The sequence below is a fragment of the Athene cunicularia genome, assembly GCF_003259725.1.
Source record: "Athene cunicularia isolate RWA chromosome 21 unlocalized genomic scaffold, athCun1 chr21_part1, whole genome shotgun sequence".
Classification (NCBI taxonomy): Eukaryota; Metazoa; Chordata; class Aves; order Strigiformes; family Strigidae; genus Athene; species Athene cunicularia.
The window spans coordinates 203232-229639 of record NW_020799127.1 but is presented as its reverse complement, the minus strand read 5'-3'; the positions used below and the strand labels follow the sequence as shown (position 1 = coordinate 229639).

The 26408-nt window shown below is 49.7% G+C and overlaps 1 protein-coding gene across 1 annotated transcript in view; it reads left to right on the top strand.

Annotated features, from left to right (window-relative positions):
• Window positions 1-26408, top strand: part of EPHB2 (EPH receptor B2) — a 91589-nt gene that overhangs the window by 50350 nt on the left and 14831 nt on the right. Inside the window, 5 exon segments of the mRNA XM_026862497.1 lie at window positions 14667-14791; window positions 22375-22537; window positions 23202-23310; window positions 23500-23615; window positions 26049-26171. Of these exon segments, the coding sequence (XP_026718298.1) occupies window positions 14667-14791; window positions 22375-22537; window positions 23202-23310; window positions 23500-23615; window positions 26049-26171 (636 nt within the window).

Below are 26408 nucleotides of genomic sequence, written 5' to 3'. Positions count from 1 at the left end.
CAGAACTGAGGTGCCTGACTAAGGTCCATGAAAAGTGGTCTCATACTTCTTAGTATTTCAAAATCTGGTAGAGTATTTCTTGTGCAGAAAACTGACAGAGGGCTGTAATACCTTCAGGAAGACATAGAGAGGAATAACAGAATCAGGGTGAAATTCAGCAATGGAAATGGTGGGGCTGGACATTTGTGGCCCAACAACAAAAGCATCAGCAGTTGTCAGTTGGAGACATCTGAGGAGGACCTGGTGGCAGACCATGGGAAGGAGACAATTCTCTAGTGTTAAAAATGGTGAAAAAAACCAACACATGCAAGACTGGTCTGTATCAGTCACAGAATGTTGACCAGATGTAGCAAAGTCTTCACTACCACTGCACAAAGCTTGGGTGGAGCTTTGCATGGTCATTGCATGCACACCTAACCAGGCGTTCAGGAGAGCTGAACTGTGATGGTAGCAGGTAGACAGAAAGGCTGATAAGGTGAGCAGGACACAGGAAAGCCTGTGATACAAATAGGAGACCAAAAAGGCACTGTGTGTTCAGCCTTGGTGAAGATTTATTTGCTGCTTGTAATGACATGATGGGCTGGAGGGGCACCAGAAAGGGAGAAGAGCTATTAAAGCAGGACAAGAGCAGATGGTACAGAGTTGCTGGTGATAGTGTTTAGGTGGAAAAGCAGAAATTTCTGAGCTGTGGAGCCATCTCCCAGGCAGAAGAGCTGGGGCAGAAGCCTGTTTGCCTGTGTGACAAAGGAAGCAGGAATGTGTCTGCTGAGCTACTGTAGGACTATTACTGACGTCCCTTAAATCCCAGGTTTCTTCTCTTGGGGACGTCACTGGCTGTGTTTTTGTGACAATTTAGCCTGCTCCAAGGCTCCAAAATATCCTGAAACTCTGACATCTCTGTGGCTGCTTCTCTTACCCAGCATTACCTTACCATGGACACATGTAACCATCCTGGCTCCGCAGCCCTTCTTCTCTCCCTCTTCTCATTCCTTCATCCCCAGCTCCCACCTTCACCCCGACTGCCTTGGACACAGGGCCATTGCTACCAAAACCTGATGCGTCTTGACATTTGCTGCCCTCCTTCTCTTGTTTGGTGGCTCAGCCTGTTGCCTTTGCTGCATCCCCCCAGCTTGCAGCAGCTGGCGGTGAGGGCTCATGAGGGACCCTGCCATGCCCAAGTCCCTTCTCCTCTGCCCACTGGAGACCATCTGCAGCCAGGGCTCCCAGATGGTAGGAGCTTTACCAGCTGCTGGCTCTTCAGGATTCCTCTTCCCACTCCTGCAGTGGGCAGTTGGGGGGATGTTGGCAAAGCAGGGTATGGGCTGCACTGCTACAGCTTTCCTAGCAGATGCTCTTTGCCCGCTACCAGCTCTGCAGGCTCCTCCACCTGCTGACTCCCAGGCTTCCCTGTTGCATAAATTACTCAGTGAGTTTGAGGATCATTTTTCCCACACCTGCCTGGGGCTTCAGAAACCTGTTCCAAAGCATCTGGAGCTGACTTTGGGCAGAAAACAAAAGCCTGTCCATGATGGATGGGGTGGAAAGTCCCTTCTGGTGAACCAGCGCCTCCCCCTCCTCTCATCAACGTGCCACTGTCCCTGCTGCGTGCAAGTGCTGGGAGCTGACAGAGTGGCTCAGGAGCTCACCTTTTGCTTATGTGTTCAGGAGGGGTGATTTATCTTTACTACTGCACTTGGCAAACACAGCCCGCAGTGCTAATTGCCTTGCTTGTGAACGAGGCACCGAATGCCAGCACTTGGGCAGGTGGAGAAGCTGGAGGCAGGTAGGGAAGGCTGCAGACACACGGGAGGCCAGTTTCAGGGTCACAGTGCTTCAACAGCTGAGCATACACTGGGGAGGTGATGCTGCTCAGTGGTGCATTTATGTGGACCGTAATAGATGGTTGTAGCAAATCGGGTTAATGCAGCCGGCTGGCCAGTTGTCCCTTGGTCCGTCTCGGAGTTCCTGTGATTTAGTAGTCCCCTCTACCTGTGTAAAGTGATAAGTCTCCGTCTGACTCAGTTCAGGCAGGAAGGTCCTCGCTGTGCCTGTCTCACCGCAGCCTGGTCCATGTTAATCACTGCCCTTGCAAGTGTGCAGGAGGCTTCTGCATTGGTAGGTCTGGGCAGGAAATGCTCTTCCCAAGAAAAAGCCCTGATATTTCAAAAATTTCCCCCCCACACGGAGGTCAACCCAGTGGAGTCTACCATGAAAGAGATCAAGGGAACAAGTTCAGTCTCAAATTAGCAAGACTCAGTGGCTCCAAGGGAATGCCCTACAGCAGACACCACTCTTTCAAGAGACATTTCTCTGGTCTTAAGTTTTCTGTGTTTTAAATTTCAAAATCAGTATGTTCCTACAAACAGAAGTTTTGGTTGCAATTAATTGTCACTTTCTGGGAAAGCAGCTTTTTATTGAAAATCTTTGGGGGCAAGTTGGAGGGACAGAGGGCTGGCTCCTGCCAGTGTTCCTGCTTTCCACCAGTGTTTTGCCGATGACTTCACCTTGATCTGGAGCAGGTGAAGTTTCCACATGGAGAGGGGGATGGGAGGTAGGGACAACCTTAGGGCTGAGCGACCCCAAACCCGCTCCAGTGGGCTGCAGGATGGGATGCTGGGGTCCTCTGGAGCACCTCCTCTCAGAGCTGGAAACAAAGTCCTGCCCTCCTCTGCAGGCAGGATGGCACCATGCAAATGAAGGCTGCAAGCTCAATTATACAAAGAACATAAAGACAGCCAAAAGCCTTCATCTGCCTGGGCCAAGTCACTGGGCTTGTGGCATTAGGAACTCCTTTAAAGGTTGTAATCTACACCAAAGTCTTCGTTGATTCGAATGGGGACAGAGCCAGGACCAGTTCTGGACTGCATTGCCATGTTTTTAAGATTTTCCAGTATTTGTAGTTACAAACTCAAGGGACTGGAGTCTGGGCCTGCTGGGAAATTTTCCAGACACTCAACACATACAAACAGCCTGGGTACCAGCCTGATGGGGCCACCTTGCCAGGAACCTCGGAAACAAAAACCTCACAGGCTATGAAATGCCAGTCTTCTAGAGCTCTGGCAAGTCTGGTGAACATCCCAGACCTGAGGCTTTTGCTGCTTTGAGGGCAGATGTTGTTTATTAAAGAGCCCTAGTGCTGTTGTCCCATTGGGTTGCTTTCCTCAGCTTCTGCTGGAGGTAATTGATTTCAAAAGGCTCCTGAACATGCCATCACAGGGAAAGAAGCTGGGTAGACAAGTGGTTTTATAGTCCAAGCAATATTGAACCCTTTTAGCAGGAGAGTCACACACACAGAAGTGCTGGTGAGGGGCTTCTGGAGGTCTCCAGCCCAATCTCCTATGCAGAGCAGGGTCACCAGGATCATCATTCAGGGCAGGTCAGGAAAAGTTTCCCTTCCTCCTTCCTCATCCAGGTATTCCTTACTGTGGTGCTTTCAGCGCTCACATGGAAGAAGGCATCCCAAATTCAAATCTGTTCTGCAAGAGGGCCCATGGAGTGAAAGCCTACAGTGCTTAAATGTCAGCAGAGAGCTTTACCTGGAGAAGTGAAAAATTGAGAAGTTTTTAACCAAATAAGTCAGTTTTCAGTTAGATACCTAGATGTCTTTGGACTCTGAGCTTAGTAAAAGCATGGAAGAGCTGGGGCAGTCAGTGATGGGACCTGGACTGGGGACAGCTGGACCATTGCACAGAGATAGTAACAGGCCCTGTGGGACTGGGATGCCTTGGGGCAAGGAGGGAGAGCTAATTTGGATTGGGTGTCCCTTGGGGGAGATATGCCAGACATCCAGGTCTACAGGGAAGTGCAGTGTGAGTTGTTCCAGCTTTCCACTCTGTCCATGCTTGAGAAACAGAGGTCACCTAAGCCCCATGTTCCTATTCCACATGCCTGCAGCCTCGCATGGAGGCTCTGTGTGCTCCTGCCATTTCAGAGACTTTTTTTGGGTGCTACTGAAGCCTGGATCCCAGCCTAGATGTCTCCAGACCCTGTGGCTTCAAGATCAGGGAAGCCCTTACTCCATGACAGGTCACAGCATTGTTCTCACTGCTGCACGGCATCACCCTTCAGTCTCACCAGGGCGAGCTTCTGGTGTTGTGCAGGGCTTGAAGTGCAGAAGGAGTTCTGGGACCTCCTGGGAGCCCTGTACTGAAGAATGCCCCTCTCTGGTCACACAGGGGATCCTGTTCCCCGTGTGTTCCCACGTGTTGGAGCTACCTGGGTCACCCAGTGAGGCCAAGTCCCTGGGTAAAGACAGTGGGAGAGAAGTTTGACTTCTTATCCCAGGGTTTTAAAAGTCTCTCTCCTTGCCATGTTTGCAGGGCAGTTGCAGGCATCCACTGCCAGATGCTCTGTCATCAACTTTCTCCCCCACATCTCCCCATTTACTGCCCTGTCCCGTGGCCTCTGGACTAACTGGTGCCTTGCAGCATCATGGTGCATTTCCCTGCCACTCTGTCTTCAGCCGGGGGTCATGCAGTTAATCCTGACCTCGGATCACAGCCGATTCTGCATGCGGGTAATTGAAAATGCCAGAATTCCCTGCTGACCCTCCTATAATAAAAGCAGTTCCCCCGTCCGGTAACCTGACACTCCAGGGACCGAGATCTGTCAGGAGGGCTCCGAGGAGATGCTGGAAAACTCCCAGCTGTTCACCTCTTTTTTTTTCCCCTGGGTAATTTCAAAGTGTTGCTGAGGAGAGGCCATGGGCTGAGTTGGCTTTGCTCTCTCTCTGTCATGAGTGTTTTCCAGAGCAAATGTTGACTCTGTCTGACATGACATGGGTTAGTGGTATTAAAGTGATCAGAGATAGGGGTTTTGCTGCCTGTAACCTGACTCTCCCAGCTAAGTCAGCAGAGGAATGGAGATGCTTTGATTATACCGGGATCTCAGTAGTGCTGACACACTGGCAGGCAAGGAGTGAAAGGCTGAGTCTTGCAGGACTGGCAGGTGAAGGATGTGAGGGGCTAGCTGCAAAATGGGGGGCAGATTGCAATTGGTAGCATCTCACATGGGTATAAAGATCATGAAAGAGAACTTGCAGAAAGATCCTGGTGACCCCCAGTGGGCAGTCCAGAGTCTGGAGCCACGCAGTCCTACCCCCATCAAATGGCCAGGGAGTGATGCAGAAGATGCTGCCTGGGGAGTCTGAGACCCTGGGCTGTTCCCTGTAGTGTTGCTCTGACTGGTGGCAGAGTCTTGACCAGTTTTATTCTCTATACAGCAGCAGTCCAGCTTCCCAGCCCACGCGGTGTGACCTTCCATGGCTCCACAGCAGCACCGAGGCTCTAGAGGCTCTGAAGTGGCCCTGAAGTGCTGTGGACATTATCTGGTGTGTAGCTGGAGATGGGCTTGTTTCACAGCATCACATCACAGTGAGTCAGACCGACTAAAAACCAGTGGCAGCAGCCCCTGGCAGTTATGGTGGCCCAAGAGTCAGGACCTGACACAGAAAATTGTCTTCTGCTGTCAAAGCCTATTAGCAGTAGGATGCTTGTAGCCCTGATGGGTCCCTTTGGATCCAGCACACACAAGGGACCAGACTGTGTCACAGAGTGTCAGGTTATGTTGCCCAAAGAAGAAGATGCCTGCTTGTTCTCCCATTAAGTGAGTCCTGATACACTTTCTTGTCTTTATTCTTGGTCTCTGTGTACTGAAAAAGTAGAAGTGGGATAGAAAGGAAGTCACCTTAGGATATTGAAGAGGCAGGGCTGGGAGGAAGGTAACAGATCCCAGATGGAAGCTCTTGCTCTCTGAATAAAAGAGGAAGGTGCCCCAGCAGATGTCCTGAGGACTCCTGGTCTTGTTCAGCCAGATTGAAAAAACCTGGTCTGGTTGAGATAGGCTGGGGAGGGAAACATATGAGCTTCCTAAGAATGCCTCTGAACAGTACAACTCAGAGACATAAAACCAAGGAGGAAAATGAGCCTGTTTATTTCTCATTCACCCTGTACAATTCTTCATTGTGTGATGCCCCCCTGCTGCTTTTTGTCAGTTTTATCATAATGAATTGCCCTAAGCTTTACATAGCAGTTACACCAATTACACTAATTTTGGATGCATCTAGGATCTCTCACCCAGCTCCCCACAGGACACGGGGTGGGGGGGTCATAGGAAATGCAGAAACAGCCTGAGTCCCCAGACGTTTGGTGCGATCCTGCATAGGCAAGGAGGTGCAAGGAGTGAAGGAGCCAGCAGTTACCTCCTCTGCTATGCTGCAGGGCATTGTTAAAAAAAAAACAACAGTGAAGGTGCACAGCAGAGAGGGAACAGCAGCTCTGCACAAGCTGTCTGAGGACTGGGCTGAGTCAGAGAAGTGTCATGTTGGACACACTCAGAGGAATATCAAACCTGAGTGAGGAGGTGGATGCTGTATTTAGTTAAGAGAGATGGTTACTGGCTACTGGATCTGTTTTGAGGTTTAGATTTGAAAAAGAGGTTAATAAAAAATTGGAAAAGGTTCAGAAGAGAGTCATCAGACTGATATGTGGGCTGATAAATCTGTGAAGTGCTCACGAAACTCAGTCTACTTAGATTACAGAAAAGAAGACGAAAAGAAATTTTTTTTATGATCTTTCAGTTCTTTCCACAAGGACAAAGTTCTGCTTCTAGATTTCTTAATTTAGCTAGCAAAACTAGAAAAGTTCCAGCAGTTGGAAGTTGAAGTCCATAAATTTCAACCTGAAAATAATATGTGCATTTTAGAACAGAGCAAGTAACCATGAGGAAAAGCTCCCAAGAGGCACAGTGGGCTCATCATAATTTGAAGTTCTCAAAAAAAGTGGAATGTCTGCCTGTAACATATGCACAGGGTCAACCACAAGCATTTCAGCTATATTTACCTCACTGCCTGGGTTCTGTTGATAGTCTCGTGCACATGTTCAGACCTGGGTGTTACGGTAGCTTTTCCCAATTTTCTGCAAAATCGTCATGTTCTTGCACTGTCTCATCAAGCTGCCCTGGGTTTTGTGGTTGACATGACCTTCTTTCAGGTATTGCTGTGATTAGAAAGTGCCTGTTTCTCTTGGAAAAGTCAGATTTCTTGCCTTCTTGCCTTCTTCCCTTTCCTTCTTTCCCTTAATCTTTTTTATCATTTTCAGCAGGCAAGGCAAAAAGAAGTGTCTGTTTGGCATGGAAGTAAAATACTGGATATAGCAGGCCTCAGGCTTAAGGATGCTACCGACATGCCCCCTTGTCCATACCTGAGATCGAGCAAATCTTTAGTTAAAAAATCCAAAGCCTCTTGCAGAGGTATCAGCAACAGTTAAGCTCCTCGGCTGTGATGGATCTGTGTCACGTGGAGTTTCAGTTTCTCTTAGCAGAGACTTCTTAAGTAGCCCTTAAGGCTGGTGGCCATGGAGCTTCCTGGTTCCTTGCCCATAGTCTGCATGTCTGCATTAGTCTGCACGTCACAGCAACCTCACAGGGCAGCTCCGTCAGAGGGACACCTGGAGATGCTTTCAGGCAAGAGAGATTCACGGTTGCAAGTAGGTTAAAATAGGATCCCTTTCCTGACAAATCATCGTTTCTTAATTATCTGGAGGTATATGCTGAGCTATGAGAAGCTGTCACATCTTGTCCTCAGGAGTAGCTGCCCTGCCTCTCTCTGCCCAGCTGCACTCCTGGTGCAGAGCTGCGAGAGGCTCTACCTCATTCGCTGTCCTCAGGGGTCGGGATGAGGATTTTTCCTGAGTTCACACGTCTGTCAGCAGTAACTGCAGGTCAGAAAGCAGAGCCAAAGCGCCATCATGCACTCCAGATGCTGTTCTGTAAGGCAGGGAGGCTGTAGGGATCATTAGCAAAAGCTGGAGTGACTTCAGTTTCATAATCAGGGCCCAGATTTTTTTGTGTCTTTTTTTTTTTTTTGGAAGACATGCTTTATAAAATGCTGAATGTGCCTCAGCTGGAGTGACTGGGAGGTAGGACATGGTGGGGCTCATTTGCAGTAATGTGGCAGAAAAAGATTGTGCTATATGACCAAAAATTGGCATTTTATTTCTGGAGCTAATGAAAAGAGACTAAAGGGTACTAATACAGAGAGGCTGATAACTGGGAAAGCCCCCAACCATGGGGGTTTAGAGATTCAGCTAACAAAGCTCCACCTTCCCTGATGTGGCGCTGGGATCATCATGCAGCAGATGGGTTGGACCAGAGACTCCAGGGGTCCCATTCCACCAGCACTTCTGGGATTTGGTGCTACTGGGGACTGGGGTACAGTGGGAGAAAAGGGCTCAGTCCAGAGGCAGATATCTCTCTCCCCCATCAGCCTTCACAGCTCCACTCTGGGCTTGGTGTGGAGGCACCTGAGTGTTCATTTTCCCCAGCATGGTCCCTAGGATTAGAATGGAATATTGTAGTTCAGTTGGAAGGGACCTACAGCAATCATTTAGTCCAACTGCTTCAGCTAGACATGATTAATGCACCTGAGCTGATTACGTAGGTCAGAAACACTGACCAGGGAGAGGCTGGAGCACATGGTCCCTGCATTATGTCTGTCTCACCAGTAGACTTAGTCCACAACATGGCTCTGGTCCAGAGCACAGCCAGAAGAGAACAGGATGACTTTCCTTGCCTGTTACCCTTTTGCTAGATTAGAACATCAGTTCAAGATGTCTATCAGACCCACCCTGACACTTGCAAGACCAGCCCTGTGGTATGTGTGGAGCATTGTCCTCTGTGTTGTTGAAGCTGCTGCACAGCTTTTGGAAGGTTAAATACTCAGTGGGCTGAACAGCCTTGTGGCTCTGGTGCTTCTCTTCCCAAACCCTGTTGTGATTTTATGTTTCTGCCCCAGTCAGTGTTTGAGTTTTCCTGGGAATCAAGCAGGACATAAGGTCCCGATCTTTCTGTGCAGGCACCTGAATATTCTGTGAGGTGGGATTTGAGACCTTCTTGCCTGGACACGTCCACTTTGTGGCACTGAGCCAGCATGGTTTTTGAGGGCAGTGCTGTTTTAGCTGTCATTACAGCCTTGATAAAACCCAGTGGTTACACGTGTGTGTCGTTCGGGGAGGTTATGGGTATGTGGTTCTCCTGGCAAGACCTGAGAATAGGGTACATCTTCCTCCCCAAGTGTTGCCAGTAGCTGAGCTCAGGCAGCTTCTTTCACCCTCTGTGGGACACAGAAAAGCCAGACAAGAAGAGCTGCTGACACCCCAGATATTTATCCTGCAGGGCTGCCCCCAAGCCCAGAAAGTCTGCTGAGCTCCTGGTGGATTGAGGTAAACTGGCAAAGCCCCAAGGCCCAGCCTAGACAAGGGTCTGTCTGTGGTCAGTGCTGTGTGGCAGTGTGGAGGCTCGAGGCGATGACTGTGGAAGCATCCCTCCCATCCCTCCCATGATGCCCCAGAGAGGTCATCACGTGTGAGATGTTGGCTGCCTCCCCTCCCCGTGCACTGCAGATTTTGTTGCAGCAGGAGACAGGTCATCTGCCTTTTTACATTAGGGGATTTTCATTAAGCTTGTTTTACACTCCAGTGGTGGTTTTGGCTTGGTTTATTTCTCCAGCAATTTGGAGAAGCCACAGGGCTCCACTAAGAGGAATCCAAAGAATCTGAGGCTGTCCCAGATAAAGATGATGTAGAAAAGTGCCCCTCAAGGACACAAAATGATTAATTTTGCCTCCAAGTGACATTGGGGCTCAAGGGTTTCAGTCATGGAAAGTAAGTTTCCATCTGCTGTGGAAATGGTGCTCTGTTTTTTGCATTGTTGCTGCACACATACACCTGGAGACACTATCAAGATAAATCTACCTCTGCTTGCACATTAATGTGAGTGACATCTCAAAGTGATAGTTGTCTCCAAGAGCTGGGATGCTCCAAATCTGATCTCCTTTATGTGTCACGGGGCAGGTCCCTTCTCCAGCATCCATTTTCCCCATGCACAGTAATTCAGTGAGTAAAAAAATCCATGAGTAAGGGACAAGGAGGCCAGCCAACAGCTGAGGGAAGGTCTTTGGCACTGGTCACTTTGTGCCATTGGACAATTATCACCAAGTTTAGTGACTATTTCCAACCTGGAAATTGACCCGTGGTCCCTAAAGCTCTGTTTCTTTTGTCACAAGGGAAGAAAGAGGAGTCTCGGTTCATGGAACAAGGTGATGGCTCCTACAGGGGTTAGGTTAGATGCTGCTGGTGAATCTTTGGCATTAGCAGCCCAGCTGTACTCTGGTGGGTGCAACTGGGTATAAAGTAGGCTGGAAGAACAGAGACCTTTTTTAAAATTTATTTTTGCAGCTTGTTAAATCTTTGCTTTGAAATGATCAGAAACCCAATGGAGGGGTTTGTTCAGAAACAATAGTTCAGGAAAGTCAGCTTAGATGCTTTGAGACTTTTACCATGTTTGCTCCGCTGAGTTCTTCGCATGTCAGGAAGTGTAGATCTCTCACAGTCTTTTCTGTTGTATTTGTCACTTCACCATGTCCCGTGGCAGAAAAGCCCTTTCTACATTGTAGTTCAGGCTGGTCACAGAGTGCTTGATGCTTCTGTCTGGAGCACACCTTGTAGTGAGAGTATCACCAGGTAGCACTGTGCCAGATTGGATGCTCTTTGTGTTCACTTCGAGTGTTTTCATCTCCTTCCTTTTCAGCTATTATATTACATGCATTAAATACTGCTGGGGGACCAAACTCCTTAGCACAGTCTCTGCCTCTGAAAGTACTCAGTAAAATTAGATAAGACAGGCAGGCAGCAAAAATGAGACAAGATGGCTAGCCACTTTTTTTCAGGTGGAAAATAGCAGTGCAAGAGGGATAATGTGGACTTGTACAAGGTCTCCCATGTTGTCTTAGGAGCAGAGCAGAGAACAGGAACCAGGATCTTCCAGCCTTAGAAGTGGTGAAGAGTCTGAAACTCATGAGTCTTCACTAGCTTTGCAGCTGGCTGTGAAGGAACTGTTTACTCCAGGGGACAAGAGCTGCCAGATACCAGCTGCTTGAGTGTTTGTGTTGCTACCTGTCTAGGAGCTTTTCGCTCTGACCAGACTTCAGAAAGTCACTTTGAGGTCTGGCTGACTCCACTAAATTGCCTTCAAACTCAGACACCCAGTCCCAGCACACCCCTTATTCACAGAATTCGGAACCTCTCTCTGCACAAGCTGTTTCTCTCACCTGTGGTGAAGGTGTGTGATAAGGACCATGTTTTGTAGCGTTGCAGCATGCTGCACTCTTATTAGCAAGAACACGGGCAAAAAAAATTAGAGTAATTGCTCCCATCTGCTTGGCATTCATTAGGCCACATGTAGGGTACTGTGTCCACTTTGGGGCTCCCCAGTACTGCAGAGACATCAGCAGACTGCACCAGGTCGAGCAGCAGGAATCACTAGATTGGGCCAGGGGCTGGAGCACAAGATATATGAGGATAGCTGAGAGAGCTGGGTTTGGCCTGCCTGGAGAGGAGGAGTCTGAGGGGCATCTAGCTACAGTCTTCCACCTCAAAGGAAGTTTAAAGAGAAGACAGAGCCAGCCTCTTCCCAGAGGTGCACAGTGAGAGGGCAGTAGTAACAGCCACAAGGTGCAATGAGGGACGTTCCAATGGGGTGTGAGGAAAAGCTTCTTTTCCACAACAGTGAGACAGCTGGTGCTCTGAGAGCCTGTGGGATCCCTGTCCCTCAGCATACTCAGATCCCAACTGGACATGGTCCTGATCAAAGCGATCTGACTTTGAAATTACTCTGCAAGCTGGTTGGACTAGAAACCTCCAGAGGTCACTTCTGACCTAAAGCTTTCTGTAATTTTGTTATTTTGCGTTTCCCTGATGTCTGTGATAACAAGAGCACTTACTGAGAAGATGCAATGGTGGAGGTTCCTGCCTATCCAGAGACACTCCTTTGCCCCAGGTGTAGGAAAAGTGCTGAAGTTGCTGTAGTCATTCATCTCACCTGCCTCCTCCCCAACACTCAGGGCATTTGCCTCATTAAGGCTCCTTAGATGAGCCCCACCTCATCCATTTGCATCTTTTTTTCTGAGCAAGGCAAGGGCAGGTTCACCAAGTATACAGGTGCCTGGCCATGGCTAGTCAGAAATGATTCATACAGGCATGGAAGTGGGAGAAGATCATCCCAGGGACCTCACTCCTACCTCGAGGGACATGGAGGTGAGGAGCTTCTCCAGCTGCAAGGTCAGCCATTGAACCTCTATCTAAACCATGGGATGTTGCCACATTCCAGTTTTGTGGTGGGACAGGTCTCGGTGTGTGCAGCCTTTGTCCTGGAATAGTCTGTATGAGTGTGGGATCAGTTCCCAGAGCTTGTACAGCTCAGATGTGCTAGAGAGACCCCAGTCTGCGTACCTGTCTCAGTCCAGTCCCCGTCCCTGCTGTGGGACAATCTTGTAGCTTGGTCACAACTTTCTTCTAAGGCATTTCTCCACAGAGAGAGAAATGTTTTGTCTTGGAGGTTGTGGATGTCCTGTCAAATCAGTGTTGACAAGGAAGCAGCAAGCTCTCCCATGAGCTGACAGGCTCCAGAAATATTATCTGTTTTTTATCTTAACACCAGAATGAGAAACAAATTCCAGGAGTTTGTAAATATGGGCCCTGAAGTGGTGGGACTGGGGCATTAAGCTAGGAGGAAAGCAGTGCTGTATGCCATGAGCGAGGGAAGGTCTGCGATGATGAGAGTTTCGGACTGGTGTGTAATGAGTCTTGGCTTAACCAGAAATGGATGGAGGGACTGGTGTTTGGGAGGAGGTGAGGCTTTGGTCTCAGACATCGTTCACTAGATCAGGTTGCTCAAAGTCCCGTCCAACCTGGCCTTGAACACTTCCAATGATGGCGGCTTTCTGCCATTGTTCGGTTTTAGCTAAGTGCTGGACAAAACCAGAGATGGGTAACACCTTGGTGAGCTTGATCTGCATTGTGCCTTCCTTCAAGGGTGGGGAAACCCAGGCAGATGAAGGGAAATGATGCAGCAGTGCAGTGGCAGGGTTTGTTTGCCCATATCTGGCCCCTATTCCCCTTGGAACACAGGTATTAAACATCCTGGGAGCTACACTGCTCTGAATCCAGAAAACCAGTCGTTAAGAGGCAAAGTGGATCACAAAAAGGGCTTTTGCTGGTGTACTTTGAGAGGAGTTTCTCTGCTGTAATTCATTACAGTGATGTGTAAGAACATGCTGCAGCCATGCTGGTCCAAGTAACAGAGTCCTACCACTGCTGTGTCTGCAATCCTCAGCTGGCAGGTTTCTGTCGCTTCTCGTGACGGCATGGGAAACCAGACTGGAGATAGGTGAGAGGTGCTTTGCATTGTGTGCTGCTTCTCCAAGCTGTTTCTCAGAGCTGTCAAGTGAGTTGTTCTTCCATGAAATATTGAAAGGGTTGGACCTGGTAAAAGCCCCTCTGAATGCAAGCCTCTCTGCATCCATTTGTAACCAGGCCTGGCATGCAAGTGATGGGGAAGCTTTCTCACTACCACTTTCCAGTCCTCTCCCACCCCTGAGGCTTCCCCTTTGCCCTGAAGCTGCTGAAGCAGTGACTCTGCCCTGGCAGCTGTTCCAGTGCTAATGCTGTGCTGGAGTTAGCACTCTCCAAGGCTGGGATGGTGCTGGGTGAGGTGTGAGTTGGCCTCTGGACTGACATCTGTGGAGGCTGTGTTGGCAGTGCCGTCAGCAAGGCAGGTGAGGACGGGTGCTCAGCTCACCAGTCCCACAGAGAGAGGAGGCAGTGCGAGCATCTGCGTGTATCAGCCCCCCCAGCAAGGGTGGTGGGCTGCACTCTGATACCTGCAATACTGTGGCATCTCTGATACCAACACCTGAGCCAACCAAAGTAAAAGCAGTCCAGGCTGCCTTCTCACCTGGCCTGGTCCACAGCAAGCAGGATCCGAGCTGGTCAGAGTTTCCCAGGGAAGTGGCAGCTCCACGCTGTGGTCCCTGCCCCATGGGCTTGTTAGCACAGGTCCCTGGAGGACAGTTTTCCCACGGTGTGGCACCAGCCAAGACTGTATTGTTCCTACCTGGCCATGTGTCAAGCCACGTAGGCAATGCAGGGCAGTGCGAGGGGTGGACAGCTGGCTGGGCTGTCTGAGGAGCTGCTGGAAGGTCCCATTGTGCTCCGTGGGACAAGTGGCGTCTGTGGGTGTGCTATTTCCAGGGCACTCTGACGAGGCGGGCAACTCCCCATTGTCAGCGTGTCAGGTCAGGTTTGCGTTGCATGCTCAGGCTGCTGTGTGCACCTCCCTTGACTGGCATGTGCAACTTGCAGACCCAGCACACCAAGGCGGAGAGGAGCTGCTTGCTTCCTGAGTCTGCCTGTGCCTTATAAAGCTTCTCTATGCAAATGTCAGAGTACAGAACTCCCTACTTCCCCATGGCAAGCACGGAGGATTGCATGTTGCTGGGCTGGTAGTGCTTTTTCCAGGGGAACATGCTGTGTTTGCTCCCACCCTGGGCTCATTTTGCCTGGGAATGATCTGTTTTCCTGCCCAAGATGCTGCCCTATGTGGTTTCTAATTACAGACTCTTAGTGAGCGATGGAAACATTTGTTCTCCCCTAACTTCTCTCTACAAAAAGCAAAAGACGGGATCTTCTGACCCCTGGACAGCCCTGCCGCTGCTGGAAGTGAATTCAGTAGCTCCAAGTAGCAGTAATACACCTGCCTGCCTCCAGCCAGGGGATGCGGGTCCTGCCCATGCAGGCATGTGACTGAGGCCTCTCTCTTGCTCTCTCTTCTAGCTCCTTCAGCTGTCTCCATCATGCACCAGGTCAGCCGCACCGTGGACAGCATTACCCTCTCATGGTCTCAGCCTGACCAGCCCAACGGAGTCATCCTTGATTATGAGCTGCAATATTATGAGAAGGTACTGCGGAACCTTGGCAGGGTTGAGCCACAGGGTTTTGGGAGAGGAGGTGGTAAAAGCTTTGTGGAAGGGCATAACACCAGCTACAGCAGTTGGTTGATCCATAAGTTACTTCTCTTGCTGTGGTTGGCCGTGTGGGTGGCAGTGGCTGTCAACCCTCTGGGGTCCAGCAGTGGTTCCAGTGACCCTGAGTAGACACTTAAAGTATGGAAGAACTTGCTGGTCTTTCTGAAGGCCTCTTTCCTTCACCTATCCAGCACTTGTGACAGGTGGACCCATTGCAGGGAGGGCTCGGTAGCCAGGGTCTAATTTTTCCCTTTCCCCTACTGGGACGTTGGTGGGGAATGGGGATGGTAGGGAGCATCTGCTCCCAGGCTGGACCATGTTAGCTGAGTGTCCAGTCGTTGAGACTTTGTGTAATGCCGTCCATCAGTGCATTTACACCAAAGGTGAGTTTGGTATCTGTGTGCCGCAGCCTGAACCAGGGTGTTGTGCCAGGGGGAAGCTGTCCCATACTCCCATGGAGGATATGTACTGCTGGGGGGGCTGGTGTGGAGGGGTCCTGCAGCTCTGGCTCCTTCATCCCCCTGAGGAACATGTCCCTTCCACTTCCTCCCTGCCCAGGTGAGCAGAGGGACTGCGAGCCAGGGCTGTGCCACGGTGTCCATCCCATGGAGCTGGAGCTGTGTGGCTGCTGAGAGACATGAAACCATGTTGATGTTAGTCCTGGGACCTGCCAAGCTCTGCCTGGCTGGTGAACTTCAGCCGTGCTACCCTGGGGAGGTGGGGGGCAGGAGATTTCTCCTTCCAGAATCTGCCCCCTTGCACAACAGCTTATAAACTATACATTAAAAATTGCAAACTAACTAATTAAAAAGCTTTATGATTAAATGGAAGTGAAAATATTTTTCCCAGCAGTTGCCAGAAGAAATGATTAATACCCCCCACTGCCTGCCTGTGACCTATTTTCTCATCACCAAGAGCCAGAGGGAGAATGGGAGGAGGGGAGCTTCTTTGTAAGCTGTTAAATAGGTCCTGACCTATATTGCATAAATCACAGCCATTTATTTGACCCTTGGAAATGATCCCAGAATATATGGCAAGATGGATGAGTAGGTAACAAGACAGATCTGGAAAGCAAGAGGGGTCCTTTCCCTGGGGACACTTAACATAGAGACAGAAGATCTCAGGGAGTTCATTCTCCTTCTTTTACTTTCTCTTAATCTCTCCCCTTCTTTCTTTCTTCCCCCTTCCCTCTTGTTTTCTCGGGGAAGCTGTAAATAAATGGAAATTTTGTCTAAAGGTGAAGCTGCTGTTCGTGGCTGGTCTTCGCAGCCAATCCCAAGGTGAGCATCTGCTTGCCCGCTTGTCAGACCGTAGGGCACAGAGTGTCCCTGGTTGTGGGGACAAGTGGCCAAGCCATGCTCAGGCAGTGCTTTCCATGGCAGCAGGCTCTCAGGTGGAGCACTAGCCCTGGCAGACCGTGCAGGCAGCCCCACATGCTGGTGCTGAAGCACCCCTTGTCCTGGTGTTCCATAGAATCATAGAATGGTTTGGGTTGAAAAGGACCTTTAAAGGTCACTCAATCCAAGGCCTCTGCAATGAGCTGGGACATCTTCACTGCCATCAGGTTGCTCAGAGCCCCGTCCAGCCTGACCTTGACTGTTTCCAGGGATGGGGCATCCACGGCCTCTCTGGGCAACCTGGGCCAGTGTTTCACTACCCTCCTCATAAAGAATTTTTCCCTCTATCTAGTCTGAATCTACCCTCCTTTCGTTTAAAAACATTTCCCCTTGTGCAATTGCTACAAGCCCTGATAAAAAGTCTGTCCCCATCTTTCCTGTAGGCCCCCTTTGTGTATTGAAAGGCTGCAATAAAGTCTCCCTGGAACCTTCTCTCCTCCAGGCTGAACAACCCCCACTGTCTCACAGCCTTTTCTCACAGGAGAGGTGTTTCAGCACTCTGTTTTTGTTGCCCTCCTCTGGACCTCCCCAACAGGTCCATACTCACTGTGCTGAGGACCCCAGGGCTGGATGCAGTACTGCAGGTGGGGTCTCACTAGAGCGGAGCAAAGGGACAGAATAATTTGAACCTCTTGGTATATTTTTTTGCTGGTGGCTTCGGTTGAAGAAGACAGACATGCCTTTATCTCTTCCCCAGCTGAAGATGTATGCCATTCTCAGAAAGGGATCATTGGGTCAAAGATTAGTCCCACAGCAAGCAAACCTCAGAGGATTTGGAAACAGCTTAAAGAATAACCAAGAGCTAGAGGTAGGGCCTGGCCAATGCTGCAGGTTTGTCAGTCCCCAAACTCCTCTGCATGTGTTAGCCTTTGCTCCAGAGTCCCAGCTGCACACTCGAGGTCTTCATATGCTTTGTCTAGTCAGTCAAGAGCCCTCTGCATTTTTAACAATGCAATGACACTGTATCCTTCTCTGGCTGCTTGGCAGAGCTGAATCTCGTGTTAGTCTAGCCATTTTAGTGCTAAGTTTTGCAATTGAAAGCCGTTTACTTGATCCCTGGGAACAGTCCCAAAATGCACAGCTTTGGCTGTGCCGTGCTCTTCCCCTGCCTCCCATCAATACTGCGATTTGGATGGGGTGTGTGACACATCCCAGGTGTGTTCTCACTCGACTGCCAGTCTGCACAGAGGTGATTTTCTTCCAAAATGTTTCATTGCAAACTGTCCCATGTGCTTATGAATGCTCAGAAAATATCTCTGGAGCTAGTTAAGTTGTTTCTAGTGGAATTTTTTTTTCCCCAGTAGAAAATGATATTTTATTAGCATGAAAACAGTTCAAATATAAGAATAGCAGCATATGCATCTTATATAAAAAGTGTTTTGGCTCTACATTTTGAATTGATTCTCTTCTATATAAAGACATAAATTAAAAAAAAAAATGAATAAGTGTTTTAGCGTTAACAGAGAGCTGTTCACAATACCTGAAACAAAAGTACATTTTTGTTTCCATTTCACAGATTATTTATAACATTGCTATCATTAGATGCTATTAAAAAAGCCTGTACAGAGGCAACATTACGATGTTCTTTCACACGTAGTTAGAGCAAATCAGTGCAGATGAATGACATGTCTGCTCTCTTTGGTCCTCTCCGTAATGTATTTTGTTTTTTACCTCCAAGAGGCACCTGCCAATGTTTGTCTTATTAAAAAAGTGAGCATAGCCTTTATTTAGAAAGGGCGTAGTAGTTTTTGTCCAAAGTTGCCAAATTCATCCCCAAGTGTGGGAACTGGAGACCCACTGGAGGGTCAAGCACTACAAAGAATAATTAGCTCTCCTTGTTATGCAAAATGATTTGGCTTAGGGTATGCAGTAAGTTACCCATTTTGTAATTGTTTGAAGACATTCAGCCCATCCCTTGTGCCCAGTTCAGTCACCAGTGTGAATGTTTTAGGAGTCATAGTAGCCCTTTGATGTGTTTAACCAATGCTGAGAGAAGGGCATGGGTTGCCTGGAGGGCTGAAGGGTGAGGGAGGGGCAACCTGAGGCAGCTAAAGGTGGAGGTGAGAGTAGAGCTGGATGTTGCCTTTGTGGTGCTTAGGAGCTTCTAGCAGGAGCCCAGCATCCCCAGAACTGGATGCCACTAGGGCTCTTACCAAGGATGCTGGAAGCACTGCTCCTGGGGTGGCTCAGAGGGTCTTCCTGGTCTTCAGCCTGCAGTGTTGGGCACCAGCATCCCCGAGCATGGGGCTGAAGCTGCTGTCTGGTGTCCCCAGCATGGAGCAAGAGCTGGGATGCCCCTTCCCCCCATGCTACCCAAACCCTTGGAGGGAGCTCTGCCTGGGGAAAACTGTGAGATAAGGAGGTTAAGAGGAAACCTTGCCAGGAAGCCCTTCAATAACTTTCCTGCAGTCCCAGTCCATGCCTGGGACCCACGCTGCTTCTGTCCAGGGCTGTTTTCCTGGGAGAGGCATCCAGACACTCTTACAACACTGCACTTGATCAGGCACTTGTCTGGAAGACCAAATGCTCCCGAGATTTCTCCACAAGTGGTGTTCCCCGTGAAAGTCCAGGGTCTGTGGACCCCATGGGTCCATCCCCAGGGGGGGCTGTCAGAAACCTGTTTACCACATCTGAGCATCCCCCAAATGTGCCCGATCCCATGGGAGCATAAATTCAGATGTGTGTTATGATTTGGCATGCAGCCTTGGTCTGGCTTTGTACGTGTGGCTCTGTTTGCATCAGGAACCACAGCAGATTGCCACTGTGCAGACGCACAGAAGAGCTCTCTGCCAAATTAAGACAGTTGACATTTTTCTTAGGCCGTTTTTTTTTTTTTTTCTGATAAAATAGGACGCTTTAGAAACAATTTTTGCAAATCTTTCAGAATTTTCAAAGACTGTCCATGTTTCAAGAAACTCTTTCTTGCTCAGACTTTAGTTTCAGCTTAAATTTGACTCATGGGAAATGGAACTAGATGAGGACTCAGTCAAATATACAAGGAAATAAGAAGTGTTACCTGAATTAGGATTTCCAAACTCAAACCAAAATCAGCTGGAAAAAAACCCACCCACTAACCTCTGCAAAAAACCCAACAGCTTGGACTTGGACTTTAAACCACCTGGGATGCCCTGGAGCTGGTGGAGAAGCACAGAGGGGTGAAAGGGGAGAAGTGTTTGAAGTGAATGCACAGGTCGCTGGAGAGGTGATGACTGAGCAATATGCCAAGGGAAAGAATGGGTCTGACAAGGAAGGGTGCAGAGGTGTAAATGTTCTTTCTTTGCTGTCTGGGATTAAGGGAGAGCACAGTTATGAGCACACCTTCCTCACACAGACAGACATCGATTTCCCAGGCTATAAACCATCTTGCAAGTATGGCCATTGTGTTCAATTTAAAGTCCTCCAGGAGCAGAGATGAGGTTCCCTCAAATAGCTGGACAAATGATTTTAAAACAACTGTGCTGTTAGTGCCATGCAAGGGCCTGGGAGGATTCATCCAAGCCCTTGAGCAGTAAAGCTGTAAACATTTCCTGACCTATTTCTCTCCTACCCTGCCTGGGAAAGGTCCAAGGGAGTGCTGAGGCCTGATCAGACAAACAAGACAATCGGTTTTCTGTGTGTTCATCTTTTCTTTTCTAGTCTGTGTACCTGTACTTGAGCTTTTCATTGTCATTAGTCTAATTCCCCAACACCCCAGTGATACCCAGGCAACTTCAGCACTAGATCAAGATAGATAAAACCGATGTTGTAGTTTTTAGAAGAGCAGACTGTTCCTGAACACTGTTAATAGTGGAGGTCTCCTGGGCATTTGCAGAGCTGCTCTGCATTACCCTGTAGAATAACGTGCTATCAGTATTTCCAAGCCTCCAAGTTTGACCGTACACTTGGAGAAACACATTGTTGCCAGAACATTCTCTTACCAGCCATCCACACCAAGCACTGCTCAACCAAAACCTTAATACAAGAAGAAATTAACTCCATGAATGTTGTCTTTCAGCTGCTTTGCAGCTTTGAGGCAAATAGTCTGCATGAACCCAGGTGATGAGTACCATCCATCTCGCAAACGCCAGTGCTCTTGCAGTTCTGCTACAGTGCAGTGACTGACTGAGAAAGCGCCAGGCTCTGCCATGAACATGAGAGCATCAGTTCAACATGGGCAGTTATGTGGAGCCCCACAGTGAATGACTGTTCTTTGTGCACCTCTAACGTTGCTGACACCACAGTTTCTGGCTGTGCAGAAGATCCTGAGTGAAGGCACCAGTGCTGTTCTCAGAAGTGAATGAACATGAAAGCAAAGTCATTAGATGGCTAGCAGTGTGGAGAGTAGAAAAGAAAGGAGACCAGCAGCCCCTAAAGCTAAACTCCATCATTTATTGGTGGGCAAGACAACCTCTAACTCATCCTGTGGTCCAGCAGCTGAGGAGGCCAAGGACACAGCCCCCTCTAGGCCAAGGGTGTGCAGAGTTGGGTGCAGGACTGTCCATTGACTTCTGCTTCACTGTTGCCTGCAGGCACCCAAAGCAACACAAGAAAGCAGCAGCCTGTGCAACTTTCACCTTGTGTGACGAAACCTTGGTTCATCCCAAGATGGAACCATCTGCCCAATTGCCTCTTTAATACCCTCTGTCCTTTAGGAGTCCACTGCAGAAGTTGGTGAGCAGGAGTGGATGCTTTGCTCCTCACTGGGAGTTTCACTCTGATCTTATGGTAGCATGGAACAAGAAGAAATCCCTCCATGCCCCCCAGTGGAGTTTCACAGCTGGAACAAAAGGCCATTCCCTTGATCACACCCTCAGTCCCACTTGATGGGATTGCACAAACTGTGTGTCTGACTACTTCTTTCTGCCAGTCCCTGCCTACTTGTGAGGTTATCTCACCTCACTGATGAGTCTGTGCAGGGTAGGAGTTCTTGGCCTTGCTGAGCCCTTTGCAGTGACTTGAAGTTAGCACTCGGGGACTTGCTCGTAGACTTGCCAGCTCAGATTTTGAGCTGTCAGCTACTGATCGGTTTGAACCAGTGATCATGCCAAGGCAGCCTGACCTGCCAGGTCAGAGATGTTACCAGAAGGGATGAGCACTTTCAGTGTAGCTACAGACATTTGATTCCAAAATTGGTGCCTGAGCCTCCTTTTATAGGAGCTCATACTCACAGCTTGGCTTTCATAAGATCTCTCTGTTTTCCAGAAACATTGTGCAGTTTGCATATATTGCTGCTTTGCACTGACTCTCAAGACTTCATGGCTGCCAGGGAGCTGGCTACCTTCCCCGATCACATTCAGTACTCTCTTTTGACCTCCTCTGTTGACCAGTTTCTCCATGTGCCTGGGGGGAAACAGAAACTGACTGTTCTCTTGTACAGTGGCTAGCACAAGGGGATCCTTGCCCATCTACTGGTGCTTCTGGATGCTCAGCTAAAGGCATGAGTACCAAGGGCAGTGATGGTTCCATCACCTACACAGCTGCAATACCATCTATACCATTATGATATGACTGCTCAAGTCCTCAGCTAGAAAAACTGCAGACAAGGGTCAGGACAAAAATGTGGAAGTAGTCTCATTGTCACTTTTAAATATGCTCTTCAGTTCCCCAGCTTTGAAAACCTAGCCACGGTCCCTGGTGAAGCAGACCCTGGGCAGGGAGATGGTAGCAGTGGTAGCAGTACTCCTCCCGAGGTCCAAAACCCTGTGTTCAGGTGGGCTTTACCTCTAGCACAGGCAAAGGGAGATGGGGAAGAGCAAATGGAGAGGGTGCTGAGGCTGGATCAGGCACAGAAGGAGGGGGTGAGGAAGGAGGTCAGTGCTAAGAGGAAACAGGCACAGAAGAGGAAAGCAGTTCCCATCCCTGCCGAGCTCAATGCTTGGAGAAGTGACCTGAGTTTTCTAGCTAACACCTTCAACAGAGCCTTTCCTGAGAGGTGGTGGGTAGCCCAGGGATATCCGTACTCACATTTCTGCTTTTGTATCTCCCTACGGGCAGTCAGGCTCAGGGGAATGACCTGTTTGTTCAGGCCCATGGTCTCCCCATGATGAGCTCTCTACCCTGGTCTCCTGCGCTTCCTCCTAGAAATGCAGCACCTGATTCTGTACTTACTATTCTGATGACATATTTATATTTTCTTGGCAGGATCTGAGTGAGTTAAATTCAACAACAGTGAAAAGCCCCACCAACACTGTGGCGGTGCAAAACCTCAAAGCTGGCACCATCTACGTCTTCCAGGTGCGGGCACGTACTGTGGCCGGGTATGGCCGGTATAGTGGCAAGATGTATTTCCAGACCATGACTGAAGGTGAGTCTTCAGCTGCCTCTGCATAAACGTGACACAGGGTCTAGAGAGACTTGGACAAGATGGAGATGCACTGGCAGCCGTGCTGATCCCCTCGCTGCTAGTCCCTTCAAGGGTGCGTTGACAAGTCACGTGCATTTATTCAGCCCGGCAAGACCTGGAGAGAGGCACTGGCACTTGGTGGTCCATGCAGGGAATCACATAGTTTAGGCCAATTTCTGCCAAGGTTTTCTGGCATGGGGACATGTCCACTCAGTTGGATTTAGAGGAAATTAAATTTATGATTTTCGTGTGCACAGCTGCTGATGACAAATGCAGACCTGGGTCGTTATTTTCTAAATCTGTGCTGCTAAATAAAACAGGCCAAGCCAGTTTTCTGGCCCTGAGGCCAAGAAGCAAGGCACAGCATGCATCCACGGGACTAAACTCTTCACTCAAAAGGGATAGCTCCATCCTACCTTCCTGCTGGGGCACATCCCCTGTCATAGCCAACCGAAGCCATGCCTGGGAGAGCACTAGCTCGCTCAGACCAAAACCGTGCCAGGAGGCCAGTTAGCAGTGCCCATGCAGATGTGAGCAGTGCTCAGGGCCATGCTCTGACCTTGATGAACTTGGTGTAGACCCATCCTGTGCTGCACTAACCTGTTCCCTCTTGCCTGTGTGCCAGCCGAGTATCAGACCAGTGTCCAGGAGAAACTGCCTCTCATCATCGGCTCCTCCGCAGCAGGACTGGTGTTCCTCATTGCTGTAGTCGTCATCGTTATTGTGTGCAACAGGTAGGTCAGTCCGAGCACACGACCCGGGGCTGGGGCTGTGCAAGGGAGTGGTAAATGGACACAGAAGGTGGAAGGGTTATGGGAGGGGAGGATGTGGACAGGAAGGAGAAGGGGAAAAAGATGCCCCTGCAGTGCGTCTATCAGCCCCGATGGACCTGTACTGGTGCTCAGGACTCTCTTTCTTTCCAGAAGACGGGGCTTTGAGCGTGCTGACTCCGAGTACACTGACAAGCTGCAGCACTATACCAGTGGCCACAGTACGTACCGCGGTCCCCCGCCAGGCCTGGGGGTCCGCTCTCTCTTCGGTTTGTGTTCCTGTTCACTCATTCCTTGTGGCGTGCGGGGAGGGCTCAGGCCATGCAGCCTGGCAGGCGTGTGCATGTGTAGAACAGAGGGCTCTGTGCTGTCCAGATCCCCCACCAGTCCCCTGTGATCTGGATCCCTGCCTTGCCTCCTAGAGTCCGTGCTCTCCAGACCTGCATGCTGCCGGATGCCAGCTGTGCAGCGAACACCTGCGCATGCTCCACAGACCCCTGTGACATCCAGCACACACCCCTGAAGCCTCACCCTCCTCTGCAGTGCAGCCCTTGCCACCACACCTTGCCTCGCTGCTGACTCCTGAGCTTTGCCCAGCGTGTGGGCAGCAGTGAGACCCCTCTGCCAACCCGCCCCCTCCTGCAGAGTGCTGTCCTGCAGGAACCCACATAACTCGTAGTGCCTTTGCTAGAGCCCATCACAGTGCTCCCAGAATCTTAGCAGATACAGAGCTTTATCTCTATGTATAGATATGTAATACAATAGATAACATGCCCTCTCTTGCAGCCTCCCTCCTCCAACATCCCTGCGTACTGCAAGGCATTCCCTCATATCCAGTACATCGCTGCTCTCACCTCGCTGCGCACCTGCCTCACCCCAGTGCATCCTCCTTCCCTTGTTAATCCCTGGCTGCGTGCCCTCTGAAATGCCTTTCTCCTCCCTCACTAGAGACCTGTCCCTGTAATCCTGCTTGGTTCGAATCTCCATTGTTATTTACTTCACGTTATACTCGTAGCTTCAGGATTTCTGTCCTTTTTATACCTTGGTCCTGTGCAGAGCTGAGCATATTCAGAGAATGGAAAACATCAGTAGTGTTTCAGTACAGGACTCACTGTTGCTTCTGCATTTACTTAGGAAGCATTTCCCAAAAGGCAGAGCTCTGAACTGCAGCTCTGTGCCAGAGCAGCAGTGTGCTTGCTGCATCGCTATAACTTACCGGGAAAAATGACACCCTTCGAGAAGAATTATGTAAATGTAACTCTCAGTTGTTTGTCAGTCCGTGCTGCGTGTGTAAACATACATTCTCACTTTTTCCTGGGGTCTGGTGTGTAACATGACAGCTTCAGGCTGGGATGGCATTAATAGCTGTGCCTTCAGGACTGTTGCAACAGGCTTGATGCCACTGGATGCAGATGAACTGATAAGGGGCCTGGGGTGCCTTTTAGCCACATTGTCACTCAAAACACCAATCCAAGGCGCAGTCCCCGCTCAGCTCCCCAGCAGTGATTGCTGTGGAGAGGCTACAGCTTATGCTTAATTTGCCAAGGCATGGGGAGCCTGTAAGCATTGCAGCAACTCCCCTGAATCCCACCAGCATCCTACATGTGGAGCTGGGAGTCGTGTCTGGTTCTATTTTGGGCTCCTTATTTAGTAAGATGTGAGCTCTGCTCTCCAAATACCCTCAATTCTGGAACAAGCCAGAGGTCAGCAAAATGAATATAGAAAGGGGAGATCTGCAGGGCTGCAGGTAAGAGCTGTCCCATGGTACAGGTAGCGTGCAGTGTGGCATCAGCAGTCCAACCTCACCAGGTCCTGTGGCCGTTGCCTTTCACATAAACGTATCACTGTGTGTTCTGGTTTGCCTAGCTTGGCTTTTGCAATTTCCCCAGTGTCTCCTAGAGCTTCTCTTGGCCGCGTTGAGGCTACCAAGAGGGAATCCAGCCTCAGGCAGGAGAACAGGGGGTAGACTGGACTGTCCATCCTGCTTGCGTTGCCCCTGGAAGCTCACAGACCCCCCCTTGGAGGAGTCAGTCTGGCTTGGGTACTGTGTTGGTAGTACCAGGCACCTAGAGCTGCCTCCCCTGTAGATCTCTGTGTAGGGAACCAAGAGCAGCGTGTGCATGTTTACATCCCAAGACCTTCGCCATCTCCTGTCTTGAGTGCTGACCCCATGCCTCCTCCTCCATTTTCCCATGCCTCTAATGGGCCTGTGTCGTGAGGTGGAAGCTGCACGCAGAGAAGGCCGGTGGGCAGAGCTGAGGTCTCTTGTGGTCCCCTTCAGTGCTGCAGCATGATGAGCATGTTGTGACACTGGTGTGACATTGGTGTGCCTATGCACCATCTCCTGAGAGCAAATGCTTCTCTTTTCCTCTGGATGTGCTAAACCCAAATCCTGCTGCAGAGGATGGGTGGTTCTCTGTGGTCACAGTTTCAGTCCTAGCTAATGCTGCAGGCTTCCACTGCCCCAACAGTGACTTATGGGCCAATATTCATTAGAATCCAGCTTTAATAGTCCTGTGCAAACATGGCTCTGCATGTTCTTTCTCAAACTGCTTTGCTGTGTCTGCCTCATGCCCTTGATTATGTGACTTGCTGAGGTGAAAAAGACCCTCACACAAATAGGTTTCTCTTTTCCTTGGTGCCAGCCATCAGTCGTGTTCTCTGCATCTGTCTGTCTGACTCTCTCCCTCACCTTTATGCAGTGACTCCAGGGATGAAGATTTATATCGATCCGTTCACCTACGAAGATCCCAATGAGGCTGTCAGGGAATTTGCAAAAGAAATCGATATCTCTTGTGTCAAAATCGAGCAGGTGATCGGGGCAGGTAGGTAAACTGTGAATGGCTGGCTGGCCCTCAGCAGCAGAGTCTCCTTTGTGGTCCCAGGCTTTGGTGAGGAGTTAGCTTTACATGTACTGGGAAGACTGGTGTCAGTAAGGTCTTACACTTAGCCTCAGCCTGGACTAGTAGGAGTAAGGTGGTCTGGTGCTGGAGACAAGGAGTTCCGATGTGTGTATGGTCCCATGTCCCTTGCTCCTCACCAGTGATGAGTCTGACAGAAGG